The sequence below is a fragment of the Protomyctophum bolini genome (assembly GCF_963924005.1).
Source record: "Protomyctophum bolini genome assembly, chromosome: 9".
NCBI classification, from domain to species: domain Eukaryota; kingdom Metazoa; phylum Chordata; class Actinopteri; order Myctophiformes; family Myctophidae; genus Protomyctophum; species Protomyctophum bolini.
Genome location: NC_137870.1, coordinates 2,988,292 through 3,010,390, shown reverse-complemented (window position 1 = coordinate 3,010,390; position 22,099 = coordinate 2,988,292). Strand labels below are relative to the sequence as shown.

The window sequence follows — 22,099 nt, the reverse complement described above, 5'->3', positions numbered from 1 at the left end:
ATAAGTGGAAAAAAACCCCACCAGATTACATTTCACCTAAATAGTAGTCTAAAAACACACATGATGATGAATACAATGTGCAAGTAGACCCACAGCAGAACGATTTGTAAACTGACAGTTTCAATTGACTTGCTTACTTGCATCAATTGCAAAGTTTGGGGAGAATTCATTCAGATTTACAGGTCCATAGGTAGTCAACACAGCAGCCAATGAGAAAGATAGGTCGAGTGGGCGTGAAATCCAAGGAGAGAGAGAACATAGACTAGCTGTGCTTACATAGCAGCTGGTAAAAAAGAAACTCAACACAGCCCATTAATGTTTCCAAGTTTAATAGTTAAAAATAAAAGGAGAATGAAAAAAAAAAAACACCCAAATCATTTTTGTTGTTACATACAGAGCGTAGTTTGGCACAATACACCCCACAACCCTCTCCAAAAGCAAACAAGTCACAGAGGCACTTCTTGTTCTAGCAATAGCATGCCAACTGTGAGCCAGCGAGCCGCTAAAGACACTGTTGAGCCTGATTTATACACCGTCGTACGGCTGAATATAAATTAAGCGTAAGAACAGATTTTCACCCCTTGATGCCTGAAGATCAGAAACAAATCGATAGATGCAAACAATCTGTGTCAGCTTGACTATTAAATCAGTAACTACAAAGAGTACATACTTATGAGGCCACCACTCACTCACACTCTCTCTCTCACACACACACACACACACACGCCTAAAATTCAACTTGAACCAATGTAATAAACTATCCAATTCTTTCTGATCTAAAGGTGTCTAGGGTGCTATGGATTATTCACTGGAGACTTCAGTTAAGCATGAGTGAGGCATACCTACTCTCCTCCCAAATGTGGGACTTGAAATGGACAGTCAAATCATGTTTTATTTTCTTTTATTTAGACAAACCCAAATAAAAGGCACATAAAACATTGCGCATGTTTACATAATTATTCTTGACAGACATACATTTAAAAAGAAATGTAGGAATGTTTTACCTTTCTGCTAATCAGAAAGCCTAGTCTTTGTATATACAAAAAGATTACCATTGTTAATGTTCTAATACAAAAAGATTTATAAAAGGTTATCTTGTTTTTTTCCTTGCATGTGTCTATCATAACTAACACGTCCTCTCAACTAAATGGTTTGTACAAAGATATACATTCATTTGCCTTCACAATATCTGCCAAATTCATCATGAAATTACAAGGAAGACCATTCAAAAATAATTATCTTCCAAATCATAATTTGGCCAAAAAAAAAAATGTTTTTTTTTCTTCACATATTTTGCAATAAAATGCATCAAATTAAAGCACATGGTTAACCGACACTGGTACATGTATGTAATGACCTATGACCTTAAATAAAAGGATACCAATTCATGTTTCAAGGCTGTTCATGTTTATACCAGTTCAGAATGCTGAATACAAATCAATATCACAAAATAAAAAAATAAAACATAATGACAATGTAATTTGGTTGACAAGCCGGTCTGGGCACCACGGCCATCTGAATTGAGGAAGGCTTCCTTCACAACACGACTCCACCACACATCACATCTAGAAGAGGAAGCATTTAAGTGTGGAAAAGTTTTGCGAAGTAGTCCAGGCACACTTATTACGGTCACTGTAGAAGGACAAATGACACCACACACGCATTCTTCGAACCTAATTTTTTTGTAGTGTTTCGTTTGAATAAAAAAAAGTCACTAGGCTTATTTATGACAGTTTTTGAACTCAATCCTATATTGGACAAGCTCAGTCGTCCACATGCAACATTGAAGAACTGGTGGGAAGGGAATCCTTTGCGCAGATCAAAATGCCATTCCAATTTCAAGCAATTCCCTTGGAGGACAGTGTTGCCTGCATGCATGCAATTCTATCAAATGCCTCGAACACCTTGGCTGCCAAAATGCAGACATGAGCAGGTGAATGATCAGAACAGTTACCATTTTCAGCTCACACCGTCGCCTTAATTGAGCAAATTGTACCACATAATGCAGTGTGTGCATCTAATTTGCCACAAGTGCTTCAAAAAGGATTCACACTGAGAGGACTTTTTACTGAAAACAGGTTTGAGCAGAGCCACTGGACTGCAAATAGGTGCAATCTTTAAAACTAGAATACTATTAGTCTGGTGCAACTGGACAATACACTTCCATTAGCCATTTAATCCCCCAAAGTTGCACAAAGCAAGGGAGAATCGCCATGTTTTGATAACCTAGGCACAGTTCAAGCGTTTTAACCCTCCAGTAATGAGGACCTCCCAGCATAGAAACATCTTGTTGTGCCAGTAAGATTTACAGAGCAAAACTACATGTTCAATATACCTTCGATCAATTTCCATCTCTCAGGAATGGACGGCCACATCAGGGCTGATAAAGTACTTGCATTGCACTGCCTATGATGGACAGCTAGGTTCTTGTTTCCAAGAGAAAAGAAAAAATAGTGTTTTCATATTTACAAAGGGTCAGAATTTGTAATATTCATGAATTTTGTTTCTTAAAATGACTACTCTCAGTACGGTTCCTGAGTTGAGACTTACTGGAATCCTAAGGGGATAAATTACTCTAACAAAACTAAATACATCTAGATGATAAAATATCACAGTAAAAAAATTGAACTTTGGGACCGCTTTATAGCATAGTGTCTATTAAGCCACTAGGTGGCCCACTTGACCTCTACATTAAACAAGGCTTCAGTACTCGATACTTAAAAACTATTTGATCTTTGATAATACTGGCATTTTAATCAGGGCATAGCCAGGGGGACATGCATTCAGTGCGAGACATTTCCTCCTTTTTGATATCCTGTACCTTTATCCGTTGTCCTCTCTATTAAATTCAACTAAAATACATCCAACAATTCAAGAAAGTAAAAGAAAAATATCACATAAAAATCATAACATACAGTATACAGTATCCAGCAGTGAGGAGTGACCGTTTTTCCAGCAACTTTAAAATGGAGACAAGACACAGGGAGGAGTAAACTGTTATACAATACAACCAAATGGCATTTGAGACCATTTCCCCATAATCAAAATATAGTTATTTCCCCGCCCAGAATATCACTCTCTCTCCCTGCATATGGAAGCCATTGTCCCTTTTGTTGTACTTTGTCTTTAAAAAGCATAAAACTATTAAATACTGATACGTCTGCTAAAATAACCAAACCTGCTCTATAAGAGAGCGTTTAAAAATAAAAACCATATCAACACTCCTCTGCTTTAGACTTTGTTTCTGATGCAAAAAATAAAAATACAGTAATCTCCAACACAGTTTGTAGTCAGACATCCAGTTGATAAATAGTTCTCTCTCCCCCCCCCCCCCACCCTCCCCCCTCCCACCCCACCCAATAGGTCACTTTTCCAAGACTTCAGACACTATCCTTCGGTGGTTAAGGAGAATCAACAATGAGAAATTATCTAAAAAAAAAAATTAAAAAAAAGAAAGAACAGACACGTGGCCCTCCATATCACTGATGACACTGCGTTCACCGCTAACACTGTAGCAACACAGCAGCTGGCCCCGCCCTCTACTGTACAATATTATTATAACATAAAACTATGTTGGTAGGAGGAGGGGGGGGAGGGGTTCTATGGTAGAATGAGAATTCAGAAGGAATACACATGGCAGGAGTAGGGAAGGTCGAGGTACAGAACAGAAGGGGGGTTGCCTATAAAGGGACGTCTACCATGGAGGGGAGGAAGGCAGGACTTGGGATAGAAAAGGCATGCTATCCATGGGCCTCATGGAGATGTTGAGAGGCCCGGTGATATTCATAGGCATTGGGCTAGTGATGGCCACTGGGTGGGCGATATTCATGTGCGCAGTGGTGGGGATGTTGACAGACGCCAGGTTGACGGGACCAGTGATGGTAACGGGGTGCTGCAGGTTGAGCGGCGAGGTGATGTTGACCGTGCTGGTGGTGATGTTCATCTGGGCAGCGATGGTGACCGGGTTGCTGGCGTTGCCGCCGCGGTTCATAGCAGAGGTAATGGCTGCCGAGTTACTGACGGGCGTCGCGGCAGCCGAGTTATGCACGTTGTTGGCGTCTGTACAGTGAGATAGAGACAGGGGGAAAGACCACAAAGGAGAGAGGGTGATTAGAGGTAGACACTCCTCCAGGTGAAGGAAAGCCAACGCCCCACACGGCTCCATTGGATTTGGTTTAGCAGGATCACTGAAAAAGTCAATTCAAACATTAATAAAACAGTGTTTCAACTATGGTAGGACTGTTAAAAGAAAAACCTACCTTGGGTGCGAGAGATGTCAATTAGGACTTGGAACGAGTTATTTAAGATCTCTCCTACCGTCAACTCACCTGAGGGGTAAATTCAGAAAGCAGGCTCAAAAGGCTAACCAGCTAACTTTTCTCAATATTCATTAATTCATAACAGTTGCAGGCCGTGCACATATTTAGATTTACATATAGGCCTATGTGCTGTGGGTTGAATTGTTGCTGATATTGACATGTTTATCCTGGTTAACCAATAGATCCTGCTTTGTGAACTATAACCCTTGCCACTACACATCAACAAAAACAATGGAAATTAGCACAATTGAACAAAGAAAATGTGTTATTTAAAGGAACCAGACTTTATTTAGATAATAGATTTCTGCTATACAGTGGCATTATATGGTGAATATTGGGTCACTTCAGGCATTTGTACAACAAGTCAAGTTTGAGGGGTTTTTGGGGGGGGTTCTGCTACCAGCTACTTGATTACCTTTTCGTGGCATTGAGTGGTTCCACTGCCAGTCACTTATGCCTATTCAGAAATACAGACACATAGGGGGTTAAAGGAGCAAAGGGCAGCGCTGCCATTATGTGGGCATGAGTTTCAACAGTTGGGGTGATAGGTTCCTACATCAAAGTGCATATATTTTGTCCCAGGCCACACCTACACCCACTCACTGGTGGTAAAGAAAAGAGTTCTCTTTCTCCTTCTGGGAAAGCTCCCAAAGGTCACAACTGGGCTTATAAACTTGCCTGAACCTACTAGCAAAACACTACAGCATGTCAAGTCCCCGATACGCCCTAAAAGCAATGAAGGTTTAAACAGTCAAAAATATGAGTCTGTGCTTTGTAGAGCACAGTAACAACAAGTTTATATGATGTTTTTTCAAAACTAGATAATATAAATAATGTGCCGTTTTACATTTCTGCCCATTTGTTTTTATTAAATGTAATCTTTTAAGTGCGAACATTCCATTAATTATTTACATAGGCCGTTAAAGCCTGAGTGCAGACTCCCTCAGCTGTACTAGTGGAGCGGGCATCTGTTATTCCTGTAGTCAAATCATATCGTGCCTTTTGGCAGCTCATATCACTGTGCCAGTCTGCGTCGAATGTATTCAACGTGCAAAGCCCTTTAACCCATTCTGACCTGAGATCAGATTCATACGAGGTTTCCACTAGACACACACACTGTGTCTGATCAACCCGTTCTGACCTGAGATCAGATTCTAAAAAATGTCAGTCGTTCTTCGATTTAAAAAAAATAGCAGACCTACAAGCTCGTAGCGCGCCACTCGGTGGCGCGCTATGAGCTTGTAGATCTGCTATTTTTCAATAGCTAAAGCATAATATAATGCCAACACCAAAACGGGTTCCCGGTCAGAATGGGTTAAATTTAGAACAGAGAATCTCATAACAGATTTCTCGCTGTGGGCTATCATCTGTTTCTGTCAGCACAGATAATCATCACACACACACAAGTAAAATAAAACATTACATCAAACTGCTGCGGCCAAACATTGTCACCGCAGAGAACTGCAGCAATGTTTTGACAATTTATTGTACTACTAATCTGATCATGAAGGTGATGAATGCTTATGAAAATTGTTTCTGAAGTGCTCCCTGATTTGGATATTTGCTACTAGGACAAATAAGATGATTAAGAAAACAGGAATGATACAGCAGTATATAGCTGCACAAAGAAAAGTCACTGTGCACTGGTAAACAGAACTGATGCAGGTAATATTACAGAGTGGGTAACCCGACACTGGTATTCAAAAACGGCAGGTTATATTCAGTTCATGAATGCCTTAGGATTAAGATGGAGACAGGCATCACAAACATCTACTGAAGGCTCACACTTGGAAGCAGGCGAGAGACCAATTAACACTGTATCAGGCTCTCGGTCAAGCAGTCCCCTCGGAGGTACATAAGACTACATCTCTGTGGCTTACTGAGTCACTTCCTGTGACTCATCTAGTGAGCGAGACATTGAAGGAAAGCAGAGCAAAGGTGACTCATTTGCAGTGAAACCAAAACTGTAATGACACACTACAAGATGATCACACCACTGACCAAAGGCCTAGTACACACTTGAGTCACAGCTAGAGGAAGACCCTGGTTTTGAATGGGCGGGTAGGGAGGTCAGAGTGACAGACTGCAAAGTAGAAGACAGACAGACGGGATTGTTGGGGGGACGACTTTAAGCCTACCTTTATTATTACATGGGTTGTTGAAGCTGGCCTGGCCGTGGGTCTTGAGGTGACTGGTGATGTAGGCCGCACTGAGCATCTTGCCACAGATGTTACAAGTGACCTTGCCCTCGTGCCTGATCATGTGCGAGCGCAGACGGTCTTTGGTGGCAAAAGCCGAGGTGCAGGCCTGAGGAGAGTCAGTAGGGAGAATAAGACACCCAGCAACATTTCTGTAGTCATTCTCACTTGTGCAGGACACACTTGAGACAGTCTGTTTTTTAACTACATAGAAGTGTCTATTTGTATGTCTCTAAATGTTTTGATGAATTGAACAATGTGGACCCTGTTGTAAACAAGTGTAATGCTTAATTGGGTCGTCCACTCACAGTTAACAGTCTTTGTATTGAGTTTGTGCTTGAAATGTATGTACTGTAATTCTACAAACTGTTAATAAATATTTCAATCAATCAATCAAATCAACACATAAGCTGCACTGTGGGCTAGGTCAGACGGATCTATAGCACGTTTTACACATTCCAAGTTTCCAACCTGTGAGATTGATTTAGCCAGTCTTCAATTTTTGGCGATTTAGGTGAAAACTTTTAGAAGTAGAAAAAGTGAACTAGTCAATAGAGAGTAATGCGCATGCATAAAGTGAATGGCAAAGTGAATTCAATGTCGTTTAAAGGCATTTGTTGCAATCAAATAAGACTTTTCTGTGTGGATGTCTGGGCTGTCAAGGCCAGAAAGTAGTTTTTTGCCACTCAGTAGGCGTTCGTTCCCGCATAACTTCCGGGTATGATGATGTCACGCGCATACCCTCTATTGGAACGGAATATGAAAAGTCTGACTGATACATCTTGATCACGTGACATGACAAAAAAAAAAAAAAGAATGGTAAAAATTTGAAAAGACTATTTGAAATGAGAATGAGGTTTAAGGGCTTTGAACCCATGGGTGGACTTACCGTTACTTGGCACTTGAAGGGCCTCTCTGAGGAATGAACATGCTTGACATGACAACTTAGGTGGTCAGGCCTACAAAGTAAAGAGGGGGACATGGGAGACAATGGAGAATCGACATCTCAATAGAGCACAGTTTATAGTACAGTTTCACACATGGCACACATTACATTACACCACATAATATTCTTAGCAGGCTTTAAAAATAGGGCTGTGAAAAAACTGAAAGGGGTACGGAATCTATTTATGGCAAACAAATCACATCACACAATCGTTTTTAACGAAACCATTTTTCTCAAACTGCGATCAGGGATCAAAGAGATGTGGCTTATATGTCTCAATGAATTTCTAAATAAAATACATCTGGCAACAAAGTGAATCTTCAAATCCCAGAGAGAAAGTTACACAAAATTGACTCTTGTTATGTGTATGGAAAATATCCACTACATAATTTGGGCAGCAGACAATCTCTGAAATCACTGGTTTGTGCTCCGTCTAAAATGTATCGTCAAAGGGTCAAAGACGAATTATTCCCTCATTCTGTAGAATCATAATATGCCTGCCGTCTATGAGCCTGAATGCATGTGGACACCTCTTGATGCAGCAGAAGCAGCTGTCGGTTCTACAATACATTAGCTGACTGCACCGAACCCAACCGGACAAAGATCCTTCACTCCAACAAAAGAGTATGGCGCAAAAAAACTATCTCTGAGAAGGCTGTTTCACACTGGTAGGGCTTTTCATGATGGCAAGCAGGTGTCCCATCTCATCTTCTCAGGAGTGCGGTGGAGCTGAAAAGCCCACATCTCGCCCCTCCCACTCAAGGATCCCGCTTTCATTCAAGATGCAAGGGATATGCCCTTTGAAAACAAACCAAGCCTGCAAATATTGCAGTGTCTGAAAAGTTTTAAAAAAATGATAAGGACTCTACAAACTTATGAATTACTATGAAGTAGATATGCCCTTTTTTTTAGCGCTTCATCGTTTCTCAATGAAATCATCCAGAATATGCGTATTGTTGGATAATGGTGCATTATCCAATATTGTCTGCTTTACTAAAAAAGTCAAATGGTTTGAAATGACAGGATAAAACACCTCTATGGAGGAATGGGATAGATTGCACTAACAGGGGGGGGGGGAGGGGGCAAAACAATGGGAGGGCTACAGTCCATGGAGTGGGTAAATCAGACCAGTCGATCAAAACACTACCATTGCGAGCAGGACTGCCACTGGAGACCACCCTCTTCTGGTGCAGCCTGGCCCCGGCAGCAGCACTCTCCCTGTCCTGTGCCGTTCTCCCTGAGAGGGGGGGGGACACGAGGGACGACTATGTGACGCACGCAAAGCTCCAGAAAGATAATACAAGGGGCCACTGCTTGCATGTCATGAGCCAGTACTGAAACCGCATGGCTGTTCTCTGGGGCCATTTGTATAAGAGCTGCACAGGTGAAGAGACACCTCACATTATATAATGTCTCTCTCTGCGTGCACATCTTTGCCGACTTAGTTTGACAATTTCCCGGGCCCTATCAAATTTTTTGTTATTTATGCAAGCTGACTCTGATAATAGGGCTTCTTTGTGTTACAACTTAGGCTTGCTTCAACAGCTTTTTTAAATTTATTACAATAACTAGCCATCATAACAGTTATAACTGGGGCTAGTTTATTTACGATGTACAAGTTGTATACCTTGTTTTGAGATTGACTGGTAGAGTGCCAACGCTTTGTTTTCATTCTCCCTTTAGCTAAGCCATGTTAAAAAAAATTATCTTTCAAAAATCTTGTGGACTTTCAAAGGTTTTGCTCTCTCGATCTGTCTTTTTTTTTTATAAGCACAAACCTTTGTCAGAATGAGTCCTATTTGAGCTGTTGTAGACTGTATGCAGTCTAGCATTCTAATTTCTCATTTAGTAAATATAACTTTCAGGGAGAAATCAATAGCCATTTGGTTGCTGCACCAGCAAATGAAGCATTCTTCAATTAGAGAAACCCCAAAATGCAGCTTCCACAGAAAAACAAATGAAATGCTTAAAAATTAAACAAATTTTCCTGGCTCTGAAAAACAGATAATTATTTCTGTGCCAGAGATAAAATATGCAGCGTAGCCGTTTGGTAAATCCGTGTAGTTACTCTTCTACTATGAGGGAGAATTTTGGAGCCCATTGATATGAAAGCAGTGATTGAGAGCCACCACTTTCCCCAAAACTGTTTGTGCCCTTCAAGAAGCTCACCTTATGTGACTTCATTAAAGTTAAAAATGAAAAAGACACAAACTCACCTTACATCTTAATGTTACACAACAGGCCATTATACAAATATATATATATTATTAGACTGAACTACGTTAAAACACTGAATAAAAACACAAAGTAATGTGTGCGTACCTGGAGAAGCCTTTCCCGCACACAGAGCAGATGTAAGGCTTGTGCACTCCACCGTCGTGTGAGCGCACGTGATACGTCATCCGGTCCTTCCTCTTGAACCTCTGTTGGCAGATGGGGCACTCGAACGGCTTCTCGTCAGAGTGCGACAGTTTGTGGCGGTTCAGGTGGTAGACGTCGCGGAAGGCCTTCCCACACATGTCACACCCGTGGTTCTTCTTCACCGGTTTGGGAGGCTTCTTGGGGATACTCTGCTGCTGTTGCTGCTGCTGTTGCTGCTGCTGTTGTTGTTGTTGTTGTTGCTGCTGCTGTTGTTGTTGTTGTTGTTGCTGCTGTTGTTGTTGCTGCTGCTGTTGTTGTTGTTGCTGGTGTTGGTGCTGGTGGTGCTGCTGGTGCTGCTGGTGCTGCATGGAGGTCATGATGCTAGTGCCCGTGGAGGTGGAGGTGGTGGCCGTGGTCAGGATGCCTGCTACGGTGGAGATGTACGAGGGGTTCCCCCCGCTGTTCTCCCGCGGGACGCTGGAGATGAGCGGCACCATGGTGGGGGCCGACTGCGTCTTCTTGGGCCGCGACACCATCTTGATGCCCGTGTGGCAGGACTCGTGCCGCCTCAGGTGGTAACTGTCCCGGAACGCCTTGTTGCAGTAGCCACAGATGAAGGGCGTCTTGGATTTGGGCTCTTTCTTGATGGCGGTGATGGGTGGACCCGCGAGACCACCACCCCCTCCTCCACCGCCACCAGTACCACTGGCCACATTGTCTTTCAGAAGTTCTGCAGCGCTGACCGGGGGCTTCTGGTCAAGGGGGATGGGCAACACTGGCTTCTGATCAGGTGGCTCGGTTCCAGAATTTAGTAGTGGAAGGAGGCTGTTCCCGGCCACTTGGTGCTGGTGATGCAGGGCCTCATTGGCCTGCTGAATTGTGGAGAAAAACACACACACACACACACACACATATCAGCATATACATCAACCCTTAAAGACAGAGCAGCAATCATAGAGCATAGTAAACACAGATTCACGAAGGTGTAAATAAAGTGAGTAAATGAGTGTGAACATTCCGTACACTCAATCTCACTTGTCATTCACCAAAGGTGGAGTAATGGCTGCATTTGTGCGTATTGCGGCTGTAGCTCATTTTTGCCACACAGTCACGGGGACTCGCTAGTTCCCAAAGCGCTTCACCGCGTGTAGTGCAACATCTCCGCCCAGTTTGCCTCCATAAATGGTAACCAGAAACTCACGTGATGTTTCTGGTTGATCCGAAATGGACAGATCTTCAAGCTAATAGCGCGTCGGTACCATAGTTATATAAACTAAACGGTCGGCACCATGTCGGGAAGCACCACATAGCAACTTATTTTGGCACGCGATTCCTTCACTTTATAAAAATTAACGCACTTAATCGCGCCTTTTTTTTCACCGCGGAACGTTTCTCACTGGGGCGCGTTTCTAGTACTGAATTGGCTGCGGCACGCCTACTCTACACTTTGCTCCATAGAGCAAGGCGAGCAGTACACTCTACACTACAGCGCCGTCAGAAAGCCCAAACCCAAATGAATCAAACGAAGAAGCCGCTTATATCGCTTTTGCTCCATGGATGGGACATTTAGATGTAAAAGCTATCGGATGGACACGTGGATATAGCGGCATGGTTGTGTGCAGTGTCAGAGGGAAAGGATCCATATATGACCAACGTTAGCTTCCATGCTAGCTGCTTCAGTTTAACATGGACACCGGAGACGTGCAGTGATTTCACCACAGCACGAAGCCGTCAAGCTGTCCTCGATGAGAAACATACTGAAGTAGCAAGCGTGGGAATTCCGTGGTCAGACAATGGTCTGCCCCAACCTCATAAAGTTGTTTATTTGTTTTCTCATGCCCCGCCATGTAAAGCACATTTGACTATTCATATACACACTGAAGACACTTTATATAGGCACTTGCTGCAAGTTTTATTGCTTAAAGGGTTATACCACTCATTTTCAAAAGAATTCTATGGAGTTGTGTGCATTGGAAATAATAAACAGTAAAACATTATGAAGTACATTTTTGTGATGTCACTGAGATGTACTTCATAATGTTACAGATTTTTTTCAGACCTGCAGTTCTAGGCAACACAGAATGGGGGGGGGGGGGGACTTTCTTATTATATCCACACAACAACTCTAAGGACAGTAGAATGTTGAAAATGAGTGTAATCCAGTAGTCACTAATTCACTGGGATACCAAAAAACATTTGAAAAAAAAATGGTTTCTCACTGTTCTCGGGTTGAATATTGATATGTGATTAATCGAGATTAATTAATTACAAAGCCTCTGATTAATTAGATTATTTTTTTTAATCGAGTCCCAGCTCTATTAATTATACAGTTCAACATCACAACCAAATTCTGTTAAAACTCTGCAAGGATATTATAAAAGCGGCAAGCCCTTTGTACTGATCAATTGCGCACTGCACAGTTGTAGAGGTAAAAATAAAGCTTTATCAGTGATGTAAATAGGTTTTCACCCAGGGGTGCTGTTTTAGATGGGTCCCACAGAGTTTTACTGCAGTACTGAGTACAGTATTGCATCCCAGGACCCCCGAAGGGTGACATGATTGCGTCCTCTCTCAATTTAGTGAGTTTAAGGATGCAGAATGCAGGCTATTTGCATCACTGATTTATTGATTCCCTCCACTACATCGGGAATTGGAAATCAAATGGGAATATTGGACATGGACACAGATTTCATCCATACCATACCGGACCAGTGCTTTGCATTTATTGGTTACAGAGGGTTAATCCATCTTTTGGACTAAGTTCTAAATGTCGGGAAAGGCTAGATTTCAGCCATTTCCTCATCAAATAAAGAATTATTAGTATATTCTGTCTGTGTGGCGCGTTCATGTGATCAATATACAGTAGCGAGCGACCTAATAATTAGTCTCTGATTCTGAATGCAATTAGCCTACAAAATACAAACCGGTGGAAATTGCATCATGTCTATAGAGCGCCGAAGTCCTGACGTCACTCGCTCGTCCCCCGGTTCACGGAAGTAATTTCTCTATGGAGAATAACATGGAGGGGTCATCTTAACATCATCTCATATCAGAACCAAAATACATCGCATGGATATATATATATATATATAAGCAGTGTGGTCCAAAAAGAGGAGGTGGCTCTGTATCGTTTACGACCGTCAGTCACTCATATTTGTATATAGTCTGTTTCAGCAGCAGTAACATTAACGTTTTCTCAGTCAGTTGATTCTTCATATCCATATGAGTGAAACGGCCGGGGTGACATGTTTATTTTTTTAAACAGTTCATATATGAGGCAATCTAAAATCCTCCTGAACCCATGGCCCTCTAGCGATATTTATTGACGTCAGACTTCGGTGCTCTATTAAATATATATATATATGCGCGTGCGTGCGACCCGTGCGTGCGTGTGTGTGTTTTGACAAATGTTGGCCACATACATATTTTATTTGAGGTTTGTGACTATGAATTGATTCCGCATGAAGACTAAAGCATGCTAAATGCATTTACACATGATCACGACCCTGAGAATTCAGCCTGTCACTTGAATAGAAAATGGTCGTAGAATCCGCTCAAAGTCACACCCATGTGAAGTGAGTGGTGCAACTCCGTGTGGGTGTCCCCGGCACTTCCAGACCCACAGGAATGCGCCCAGGGTGCCGGCCCCGAAGAGTTACCGTGTGGGGGTCCCCGGAACATCCCGACCCCCAGGGGGCCGGGCCGGTTCCGGCGAGGCTGCACAACAGTGAGACTTGGAGGTGTGTTAGGCTGTGCAACAGTGACACTTGGTGGTGGTAATATTTATGCCATTTCCGTGCTCAGACCCAGGGACACAGCCAGTCAGCCAGGGACACACATAGCCGTCTATAGGAGTGGTTGCACCACAAACATAGAAATGGTCGTAAATCTCGGTACGCTCAAATATGAGCTTAAATTGCTCAATGAATCTGGCCCAGAGAGAGAAGAGGAAGATGCATTTCAACTCCAGAGAGTTGGAGTGTTCTGCCTCATCAGCAGAAGCAGTGCCTCCAAGATATGCTTACAAATGTAATTTGGCCGTGGAGATGAAAGTGGAACAGTATCAGTGGGATTCTTCAAAGCAGAAATCCAACTAATAGCTGAACTTTCATTTCTTATAACATTTTTTTCTCCGTTCATTTTCCTCATAGACATTTAAGAAAGTATTTATTTAAAGACGTTTACGCCGCGGACAAAGCCAACTCTTATCGTGACAAATCGTGACAACAAACAAAATGTTTTGCACATCAATAATAAGGGCCGATTCATACTCCTATTTTAGAGCCGAATAAAAGTCGGCTCTAAAATAGAGCCTACAATGTGACGTCATTTGAGGTTCGGGGGGGGTCGTCTCTTCGGTGCTACTGAAATTTTCTGACGAGCCGAAATCATTTCGGCACTACAACGCCGAAACAGCGGTAAAATAGGAGTGTTACATTTATTCAGAAGGCAACGTTTTGGTCCCTATACGGACTGGACTTTCTTCAGGCATAACACTGAGTCACTATTACAAACATTTGAAAGAAATCAACCAATCACTAGACAGTCTGATTAGAAAAGAGGTGCAGCTTTTGATGATCATCAATATTAAGGTTGGGCGAAATGCCTTTTTTTTCCAATCACCCATCGTCTGTCCCAAAATCGCCAATGGACGATATATTCGTGTTATAAAAGTAAAGTGAGAACAGCTCACTGCGGGTCACAAAAAAAAGACAGATCTACAAGCTCTCAAGGTGTCGCGTCCTGCCTGATTTTGCAGCGCCGTTCGGTACGCGTTGAGCTTATAGATCCGTCTGTTTTTGCAGCACCGGTGTCAGGGTAACAAAATAAGATAAATGACAGGCAGATATTAATTGAAGTTGAACAGACAAGCAGCAGCAAGCTAAGCTAACATCACTACAAGTTATGATAAATCGCCTGATAAAGATATTCGACTATAGACTCATCCAATCCACGATTGCCGATATATTCGTATCGTCATCCAACCCTATCATCCATTTGATGACATCATTTAAAAGGCACAAGGAGCCCAGAGAACTTTTATATCATTTAGATTACATTCTAAAAGCATTATACAAGAAATGAGACTTAAGTTGTAAAAATACATTAGGAAAACAATTCAACAATAAGAGACAAAAGTCACTAGGTCACCTGCTCTCATAACGTACAGACTTTTGAGTGGAAGAAAAGAATATGCAAAGCAACTTGTTTATATTACTGTCCATGTCTTTCATAGATCTTAATGCTCACAAATCAGAACCATCATCAGCCCAGGCCACCAAAACTGCCCAAATACTCTGACTGGTGGTCATGAAGGCGGATGTGTGCCGGAGAATGAGGCTGGGCTGTTAACACAGAGACGGCCTTTAATTTATCTGAAATAGAGAGTGACTCATTTCCTGGGCATCCGAGTGACTCGGACAACAAGCGCAGCCACGAATACAACTCTTGCAGGGGGGGTTTAGAAGGCAGCTGTTCAGCAAGGTGCCGAATGACTAAGACACAGGGAGGCCATAGGAAACTATTCAAATTGTCAGTGCTGTGGGATGACGTCAGCCCACTCAGACAGAATAGAAACAAATTACACGTGTGAAGTGAGCGGCGCGCTTATCATCATATACATCACATTCCGTGCTCAGCCAATCAGCTGAGCACAATCCATGCTCATTTATGGACACACACACACACAAAGCTGTGCATAGGAGCAGCTAGCACCGCTCAACAAATAACTGTGTACAAAATAAAATAGTTCATTCATGGTCTCATCTACATGCTTTCCTTTTTTGAGGGGCACTAGCTTTGTGTTCCGCCCTTGACATCATGTGGCAGCCAAGTCTGTGGACTTTTTAAGTTTGCTTTTGTGCGTGCCCACTGTGACATGTTTGTATGTGCCCCAAAGGCACCCCTCACTTCACACAAGTGTGATTTAAATATATATATATATATATATATATAAAAAAAAAATGTGTGTCAGACAGGGTGTTTAGTTTACACTTAAGCTTAAATTCTCACTCATAGCTTGCAGACTAAAAGATCTTTAGTTCTCTGTTGCACAGATGCAGACTGATGAGTCCAAAAAACACAACACTTCTTGATCACAGCACACGCTACCACTCAAGAAGAATCTAAATCTGTTGCTTGTAAGTCGATCTCCCATGGTGATGGAGCTGATTTTCATGTGACCAGTCAACTTCTGGCACAGGGTGTTCTAGTTAAGCAGAGAAGAGTACAACCTGTCCAATAGATTTACCTAGTCACTTACACAGGGTCCATGGCTCAATCTTTCACCAGAAGAAAGCATGGAAAATTAATTAACCACTCTATAACTGAGTTTTTTAAAAGGCCTGACAAAAAAAAAAGAGAGAAAAGCAATGTGCTTTCCTAAACTCCTCATAAACATGATATGCTGCCTTTGTGTGCTATGAAGCCTTGCACAACCAACGTTAAAATGGCCTTATGGGACTCAAGTTACCCGTTTTGGAAATTAAACTCCTTGATGCAACCGTTCTCGAGTTGACATTTTAAAGCCACTATCATACCTTGAGCGCTCTCTATAAGATAGATAGATAGATAGATAGATAGATAGATAGATATTGACTACGCACTACTTTCATGTGGCTTGTGGCCGACTGAGGTGTCACAGTTTGTCAGTTTCACACTGTCATTTCCTTAACCAGATTCAGCACACCAATTTCCTCAACAGCTAATTTGCCACTGACAACATGTGGCATTGTAGTCATTTAGTAAACCAAGTTTATTAAAGATTCACAGAGCAATCGGCCATGGAGCAAAATCAAAAGGTTTTCAGCTGATCTGCTGTGATCAGCCGGTCTTTCTCATAAATATTATTTTGTGTTGTACATGTACAGTACTGTCATCAGGCATATATTTGCATGCACCAGGCTTGTAGCGTGGATTCAATGATTGACTGGGCAAATTAGCATCTCCGGGCCGATAGGTGTGAACGGTTTTGCCGACGTGCTAATGGCGGACCGTTTAAAACAAAGGCGGCTTGCATGCTGTAGTTTGCTACTAACAGAAATTTGCATGCACAGGGGCTGCCAAAGTAGGCTATCTTTTGTTGTTTTTTCACCCCCTCTCTTCGAAGTTAGACTGGGCCAGCTCTAAACTGACTGGGCCACAGCCTGCGTGGCCCAATGGACCCTACGCCGGTGACATGCACGCACAGAACCATGCTGTTGGATTTAAAGTTTCTCATTGTGAGCAGAAACATTGAGTTGAGCAAGAAAGGAGGATTTAATTACCCCATGTGCGTGTTTGCTAATCTTCAATTTGTCAGTAAGTATCAGAGCTTCTTCTCTTTTCGTGTCAAAAAGAACAGATCTACAAGCTCAGAATGCATCTGAATGTGACCCAGTGTTACATTGTACATCTACCCAGTATCGAGTAGAAATGACATGACATCATCAAATCTGCAACCTCTTGTTCAAGTCAATGCAACAGTACAGTACCCTACCCAGTACAGGCCCATAGTCTGGATTTTCGGTGGTGAGCTGACCACCGCTGACCACCGCGAAATAACATTGAGCGGTGGTGGTGAGTAAAAACAGAGAGAAGGGCTGGAGCGGTGGCGGTGGTTTGCTCTTCACCGCGGCTCGTGACGTCATGTTGTAGTTCGGTGGTCACCTAACCACCGAAAATCCAGACTATGTATGAGCCTTTACTACCCTACACTACACCTCCATTAAACACCACCTAACAAAATAACAAAAAAAAAAGATAGCTACATTTATTTTACCAAACTGAAAAGGTGTCATTTGCCTGGTAGAATAATAATTTGGCCTCGATAGGCCAAATGTTTTTGGTTTAATCTGCCAACTTCGTTAATTTAACTTACAAATAATTTTGTGTCTAATTATTAGGGAAACTTTGTACGATAAACGTTAACGTTTATCGGTCCTAACCTGTCCTTCGTCAGTGCTATATCTATGGTCTTAGGACCGAAACGTTTGCTTTTTTATTGCACTATGAGCACAGAGCACCATAAGAGCATGATAAAAGAACATTTTTCTAAGTCTCAGTCTAAGGAGTTTTACTTATTTTTCTATACGGTGAGCGAGTCTTTTCCTGTCAAAGTTTCCCTTATGTTTTTGAGACCACCGCTACCGTAGTCAAGTTTGAAGAAAAAAAGGACAAAGAAAGGCGCAACAGTTTTCTCAGTGCTTCAGTGTCGAATTATTAAGAATTATTTTAGGCTCGAGTACTTCTACAGATAACGTTCAAATTAATATAAAATAAACACACAGACAAAGGACATCTTATGTCGTACAGTTGTATATGTACTCCGAAAGCATCTTTATCGTTTTAGATTTTAGCCATATAGCAACAATTTTTTAATTTTTTGGGTTAAATACAGTTAAAGGATGAAACATTGAGTCCAGGCAATCTTACTTATCAATTTAGTAATGTAAATGCTATGTAAATATTTGATAGTTGCAGCCCTAGTTATCATACATACCAAATAGTCACTAAAAAAAAGAACAACAAACATAGACCAGCAGTGTTCTGTTTACTCAACAATGACATGATGAAAACATGGATTACACATTTGGTTATTATAGTCCATACAAAGACAACAGCAAAGCAGGTGATTCTTAAAACTACAGATAAAAATGACAAATCCACGCCTTTGAAATAAACCCAACGTCTTCTGCCACCAACAAAACAATGCAAACAATAGAAGCTTGGAAAAACAATTTCAAATACATAAAGCAGTGACAGACTCACAAAAAAAATGACCCAATGGCAGTAATAAAGCAGTGTCGGAGGACATCTTAAGTCTGCAGCTGCCAGCATTGTCCAATTGGTCATGGCAGATCCCCAAAGGGATAGGATGAACAGAAGGGGAGGGGGTTTATGAATATTTTGGGCAGGGGGGTGAAACAGAGGTTCACATTGTAACCAACAACCTTACAACAGGTCGGCCCAAAGACACCACGATTGAGACACTCTTGTTCTTTTCTGTAATCACCATAGGCCAGGGTTAAAGACCTGACCCTTGGCTTTTCAGGTTCAGCCAAGCATCCCAACTCGGTCAGCCAGACAGGAGGGGATGTGGTCCGGTTAGTCCAAAGATCCCAAATTGTGCTCAGTTTTTTGGGGGGCAGTGTGCTCTTTTGTGGAGGACACAAATCCAAGCGCTGATGCACTTATGGCCCTCAGGGGGGTCTGTTCAGCTGCCGTTCGCGTCCCTACTTAGTGCAGGCGGCCACATTATGGAACAATGTTTTGGGACAGTGGAAAAAGCTAGGGGCCGTCACAGGTTGTCGAGCCGCTTTTATATCTTCCACACTGTAGTGGGACTCAGACTGGAATTGTTAGTGCCATTAGCATTTCTTATAGTTGTGTGCGTGTGTGTGTGTGTGTGTGTGTGTGTGTGTGTGTGGACAGACCAGGCCTGTACACACCCGCACACACACACACACACACACAAGCGTGTGTGCACATCAGTGTGTGAGACAGCCAAGCACTCACGCAGACACTGAGGCACAGTGAGAGTGGCCCGCTGTGCCTTCACGCTGCTCTGATGATTTTGATACAAATCCAGTCTGAAGGCTGAGGTCATTCCAAGATAAATAGTGCTGAAACACGGAGCGGGGGGGCGTGGAAACTAACAACGCAAATAAAAGCAGTGCCGCTTGTGCTCCTCCTTCACAACAAGGAGGACATGTTAACAACAAGGCAGCTCAACACACCGATAAATCATTTCAAATATCATGACTATTAAGGTGGTAAGGGATTTACTTTCAACTGTCCTGTACGCAGTGACCCTAAATTATCATATACTGAATTCAATGGCAAGATTTAGGGGGGAGGACATGACTCCATTTCCAAGTTTGACAAAGTATTTTCTTCCTTTTAGTTGTGCACCTGCACCATCACACATACATAATAAATAACTGTCAAACATACAACTGTTACCTAGCTTCTTGTGAATTATCATGCATCACAAATAAATAAAATCTAATAATATAGAATATACAAGCCATGGAAATTATTTGATTGAGTAGCCAACCACACGTATTGCGCCACACTGTCAGACTGTCAGTAACCCCCCACCCCTTCACATGCCATCAAAACAATGCCTACAGAACAATAACAAGTAACGCTCACCCGAGTGTAGCCTCATTAGATGCCTCATCACATGCAGTGAATCAAGTGGGGCCTAAATAACATTCCCCCTTCTCTTGTGTGGCACAAGCTTCAGGTATTCCGGCCATGTTAGCCATGAAATAAAACCATCATAATGGCTCCCTGCTCTTGCCAATTAACTGAGAACAGCTGCAGCTCTTCAGCGGGGGGACAGAGTAGGATAGCATACAACTGTGCCTGTAATACACTTCAATTCGGTATGGGAGGAGAAAAACAATGTAAATATGTGGCCATTATCAAGACATTTTATGCTTAGGTCGAAATAGGCACAACAAACTTATGTGAAGCTGTGTTCATGGGCTTCGACTCTGTATTTACACTCTACAGACAGCAATCTTGACATTCCGAAGGAGACATGGTTTGCTAGACCTGGTTCAGAGCACTGCGGTAATAGCAGTCCACAAAAGTGTTCAATCCACAGATTTTAGTTATTACAATCTATTTATTATAGTCTACTCTACTGTATTGAACAATTCAAATGAAAAAAAAAGTGTTTACAGTACACATTAAGAATGCTTAGACTTGTATTATTCCTAGGGAGCCCAGCTATGCAACCGAATTACTTCCCACAGATAAGCATGCACAATATTTAGTCATTTAAATCAAATGCAAAGTGACATGTTTTCAGTGATCAGCGGGCGGAATAACGGGAACACAAGTCGGACAAGTACTTGGTGCATCAGGGCTTGTGCTCTGGCCAGCAGCACTTTGTATTCTGCACCGCAGCTTAAAGCATAGTTTGCATTCTTCTCTCCAAGCCGCGGTTACATTTTTGGGGAAGAGGGGATATACAGTTTTGGAGTCAGAAAACTTTGCCCCGTTCCCAAAATAAATAACACGTTATGTAGTTAAGAATCTGAAGAGATGGGGGTCAAGTATTGGAGTCGATTGGGTCAAGTATAGTACTTGGTCGCGCGACGGTGCCGTGGCACCCGACAAAAATTACGTATTTTCTAAACAAAAAAGTGTTTGCAAACGTGGTCACCTTTCTTCAGTTGACGCATCATGTTTTTTTTAACGGAGTGACACGCTTGAGCGATTTACAATGTTAAAATAGCTTCTTGTTATGGGAATATAACTAATAATGTAAATGGTTCACAATTTTAACTTCACATTCCCGACAAGAATAACATGGACATGAACGTGTTTACTTTACATCATCTGTATCCGTAGTAGTGTGATAGTAACGTTGTTTCTCTCCCAGACAAGAGACTACACAGATCATTGAACCGTTAGCTTTGGTTAGCTTAGCCACCACCGCTAGCTAATTGCCCAGCGCGCGCATGACGAACACCAGTTAGCAAACTGACCAAACACTTTCATTTTTAACTATAAATAAAGGATCCAATTAGCAACAAATGCCACCGAAATAAACGAATGTACTAAGACGGACCGTAGAAAGAACAACCGGTGGGCAAAAAAACCATTCGAGAGCCGCCATGGCCCCTACACAGCTGGGGGTCTCGGGTTGGATGAAGCTGGCTAGCAGCTCGCTTTTACGAGCCAAAATAGCATGTTAGCCGACTAGCCTAGCCTGCTAACTGGCTAGTTGACATGCTATCTGGCAAGCTAACGCTATCACCATTGTTTTGCTTGGATAGCTCTACTTGAATTCAGTGCGCACAGAAAAGCTCTGGATATAAATGCATACCCCTTAAGAAACACGCTCATACGGTTTGCCCCCCACCCCCCACACACACACTTGTGTTCCACATACCTGGAATAAAAAGGTACTCCAGCTCGGTTCCATTGCAACACTTTAAAATCTGCAGGAAACCTACAAGGAATCTACAACAAAGCAGCTAAACATGGCAGCTACAACTTCCTGTGAGCCTCCGGCTGAGCTGAACGACGGCCAATCTGGACCGGAACCAACCATAATCTGGAGCGGAACCACCGGGCACGGAGCTGGACTTTTGTGGGATGTCTGGAATTTACAACAAATAACAATTTTAGAGAAAACATTTACAGCTTTTATTTGTACAAAAATAATAGCATGTTTAGACGCTATTTAAGTCATTATAAAAGGTTTACATTTAATTATTATAGCCGCCCTATAAATCTATATACACTAGCCTACGCATTTACAGATAAAAAATGTC

General features: G+C 42.2%; 1 protein-coding gene across 11 annotated transcripts; it reads right to left on the bottom strand.

Moving 5' to 3' along the window:
* Nucleotides 1-312: 312 nt before the first annotated feature.
* vezf1b (vascular endothelial zinc finger 1b) lies at nt 313-21,815 on the bottom strand. Of its 11 annotated transcripts, XM_080773115.1 has the most exons (9): nt 21,715-21,815; nt 12,749-12,829; nt 9,786-10,696; nt 8,611-8,700; nt 7,407-7,476; nt 6,458-6,626; nt 4,735-4,776; nt 4,260-4,328; nt 313-4,059 (listed from the first exon to the last, which is right to left on the bottom strand). In XM_080773115.1, exons 1-9 carry the CDS (start codon nt 21,745-21,747, stop codon nt 3,695-3,697), a joined length of 1,830 nt encoding a protein of 609 aa, XP_080629241.1. In that variant the 5' UTR covers nt 21,748-21,815; the 3' UTR covers nt 313-3,694. The 11 variants fall into 11 exon arrangements, with proteins under 11 accessions (XP_080629241.1, XP_080629244.1, XP_080629246.1 ...); XM_080773118.1 differs by lacking the exon at nt 4,260-4,328; XM_080773120.1 differs by lacking the exon at nt 8,611-8,700.
* Between the last annotated feature and the right edge of the window lie 284 nt (nt 21,816-22,099).

Excerpts from the sequence above, each read along its gene's own strand:
- vezf1b (XM_080773115.1), bottom strand. The coding sequence starts at position 21,747 with ATGGAACCGAGCTGGAGTACCTTTTTATTCCAG. Across the intron at positions 8,701-9,785 it reads TGCGGGAAAGGCTTCTCCAG|GGAGAACGGCACAGGACAGG; the intron begins GTACGCACACAT and ends CCCCCCTCTCAG. Across the intron at positions 7,477-8,610 it reads TGGCAGTCCTGCTCGCAATG|GCCTGACCACCTAAGTTGTC; the intron begins GTAGTGTTTTGA and ends TTTACTTTGTAG.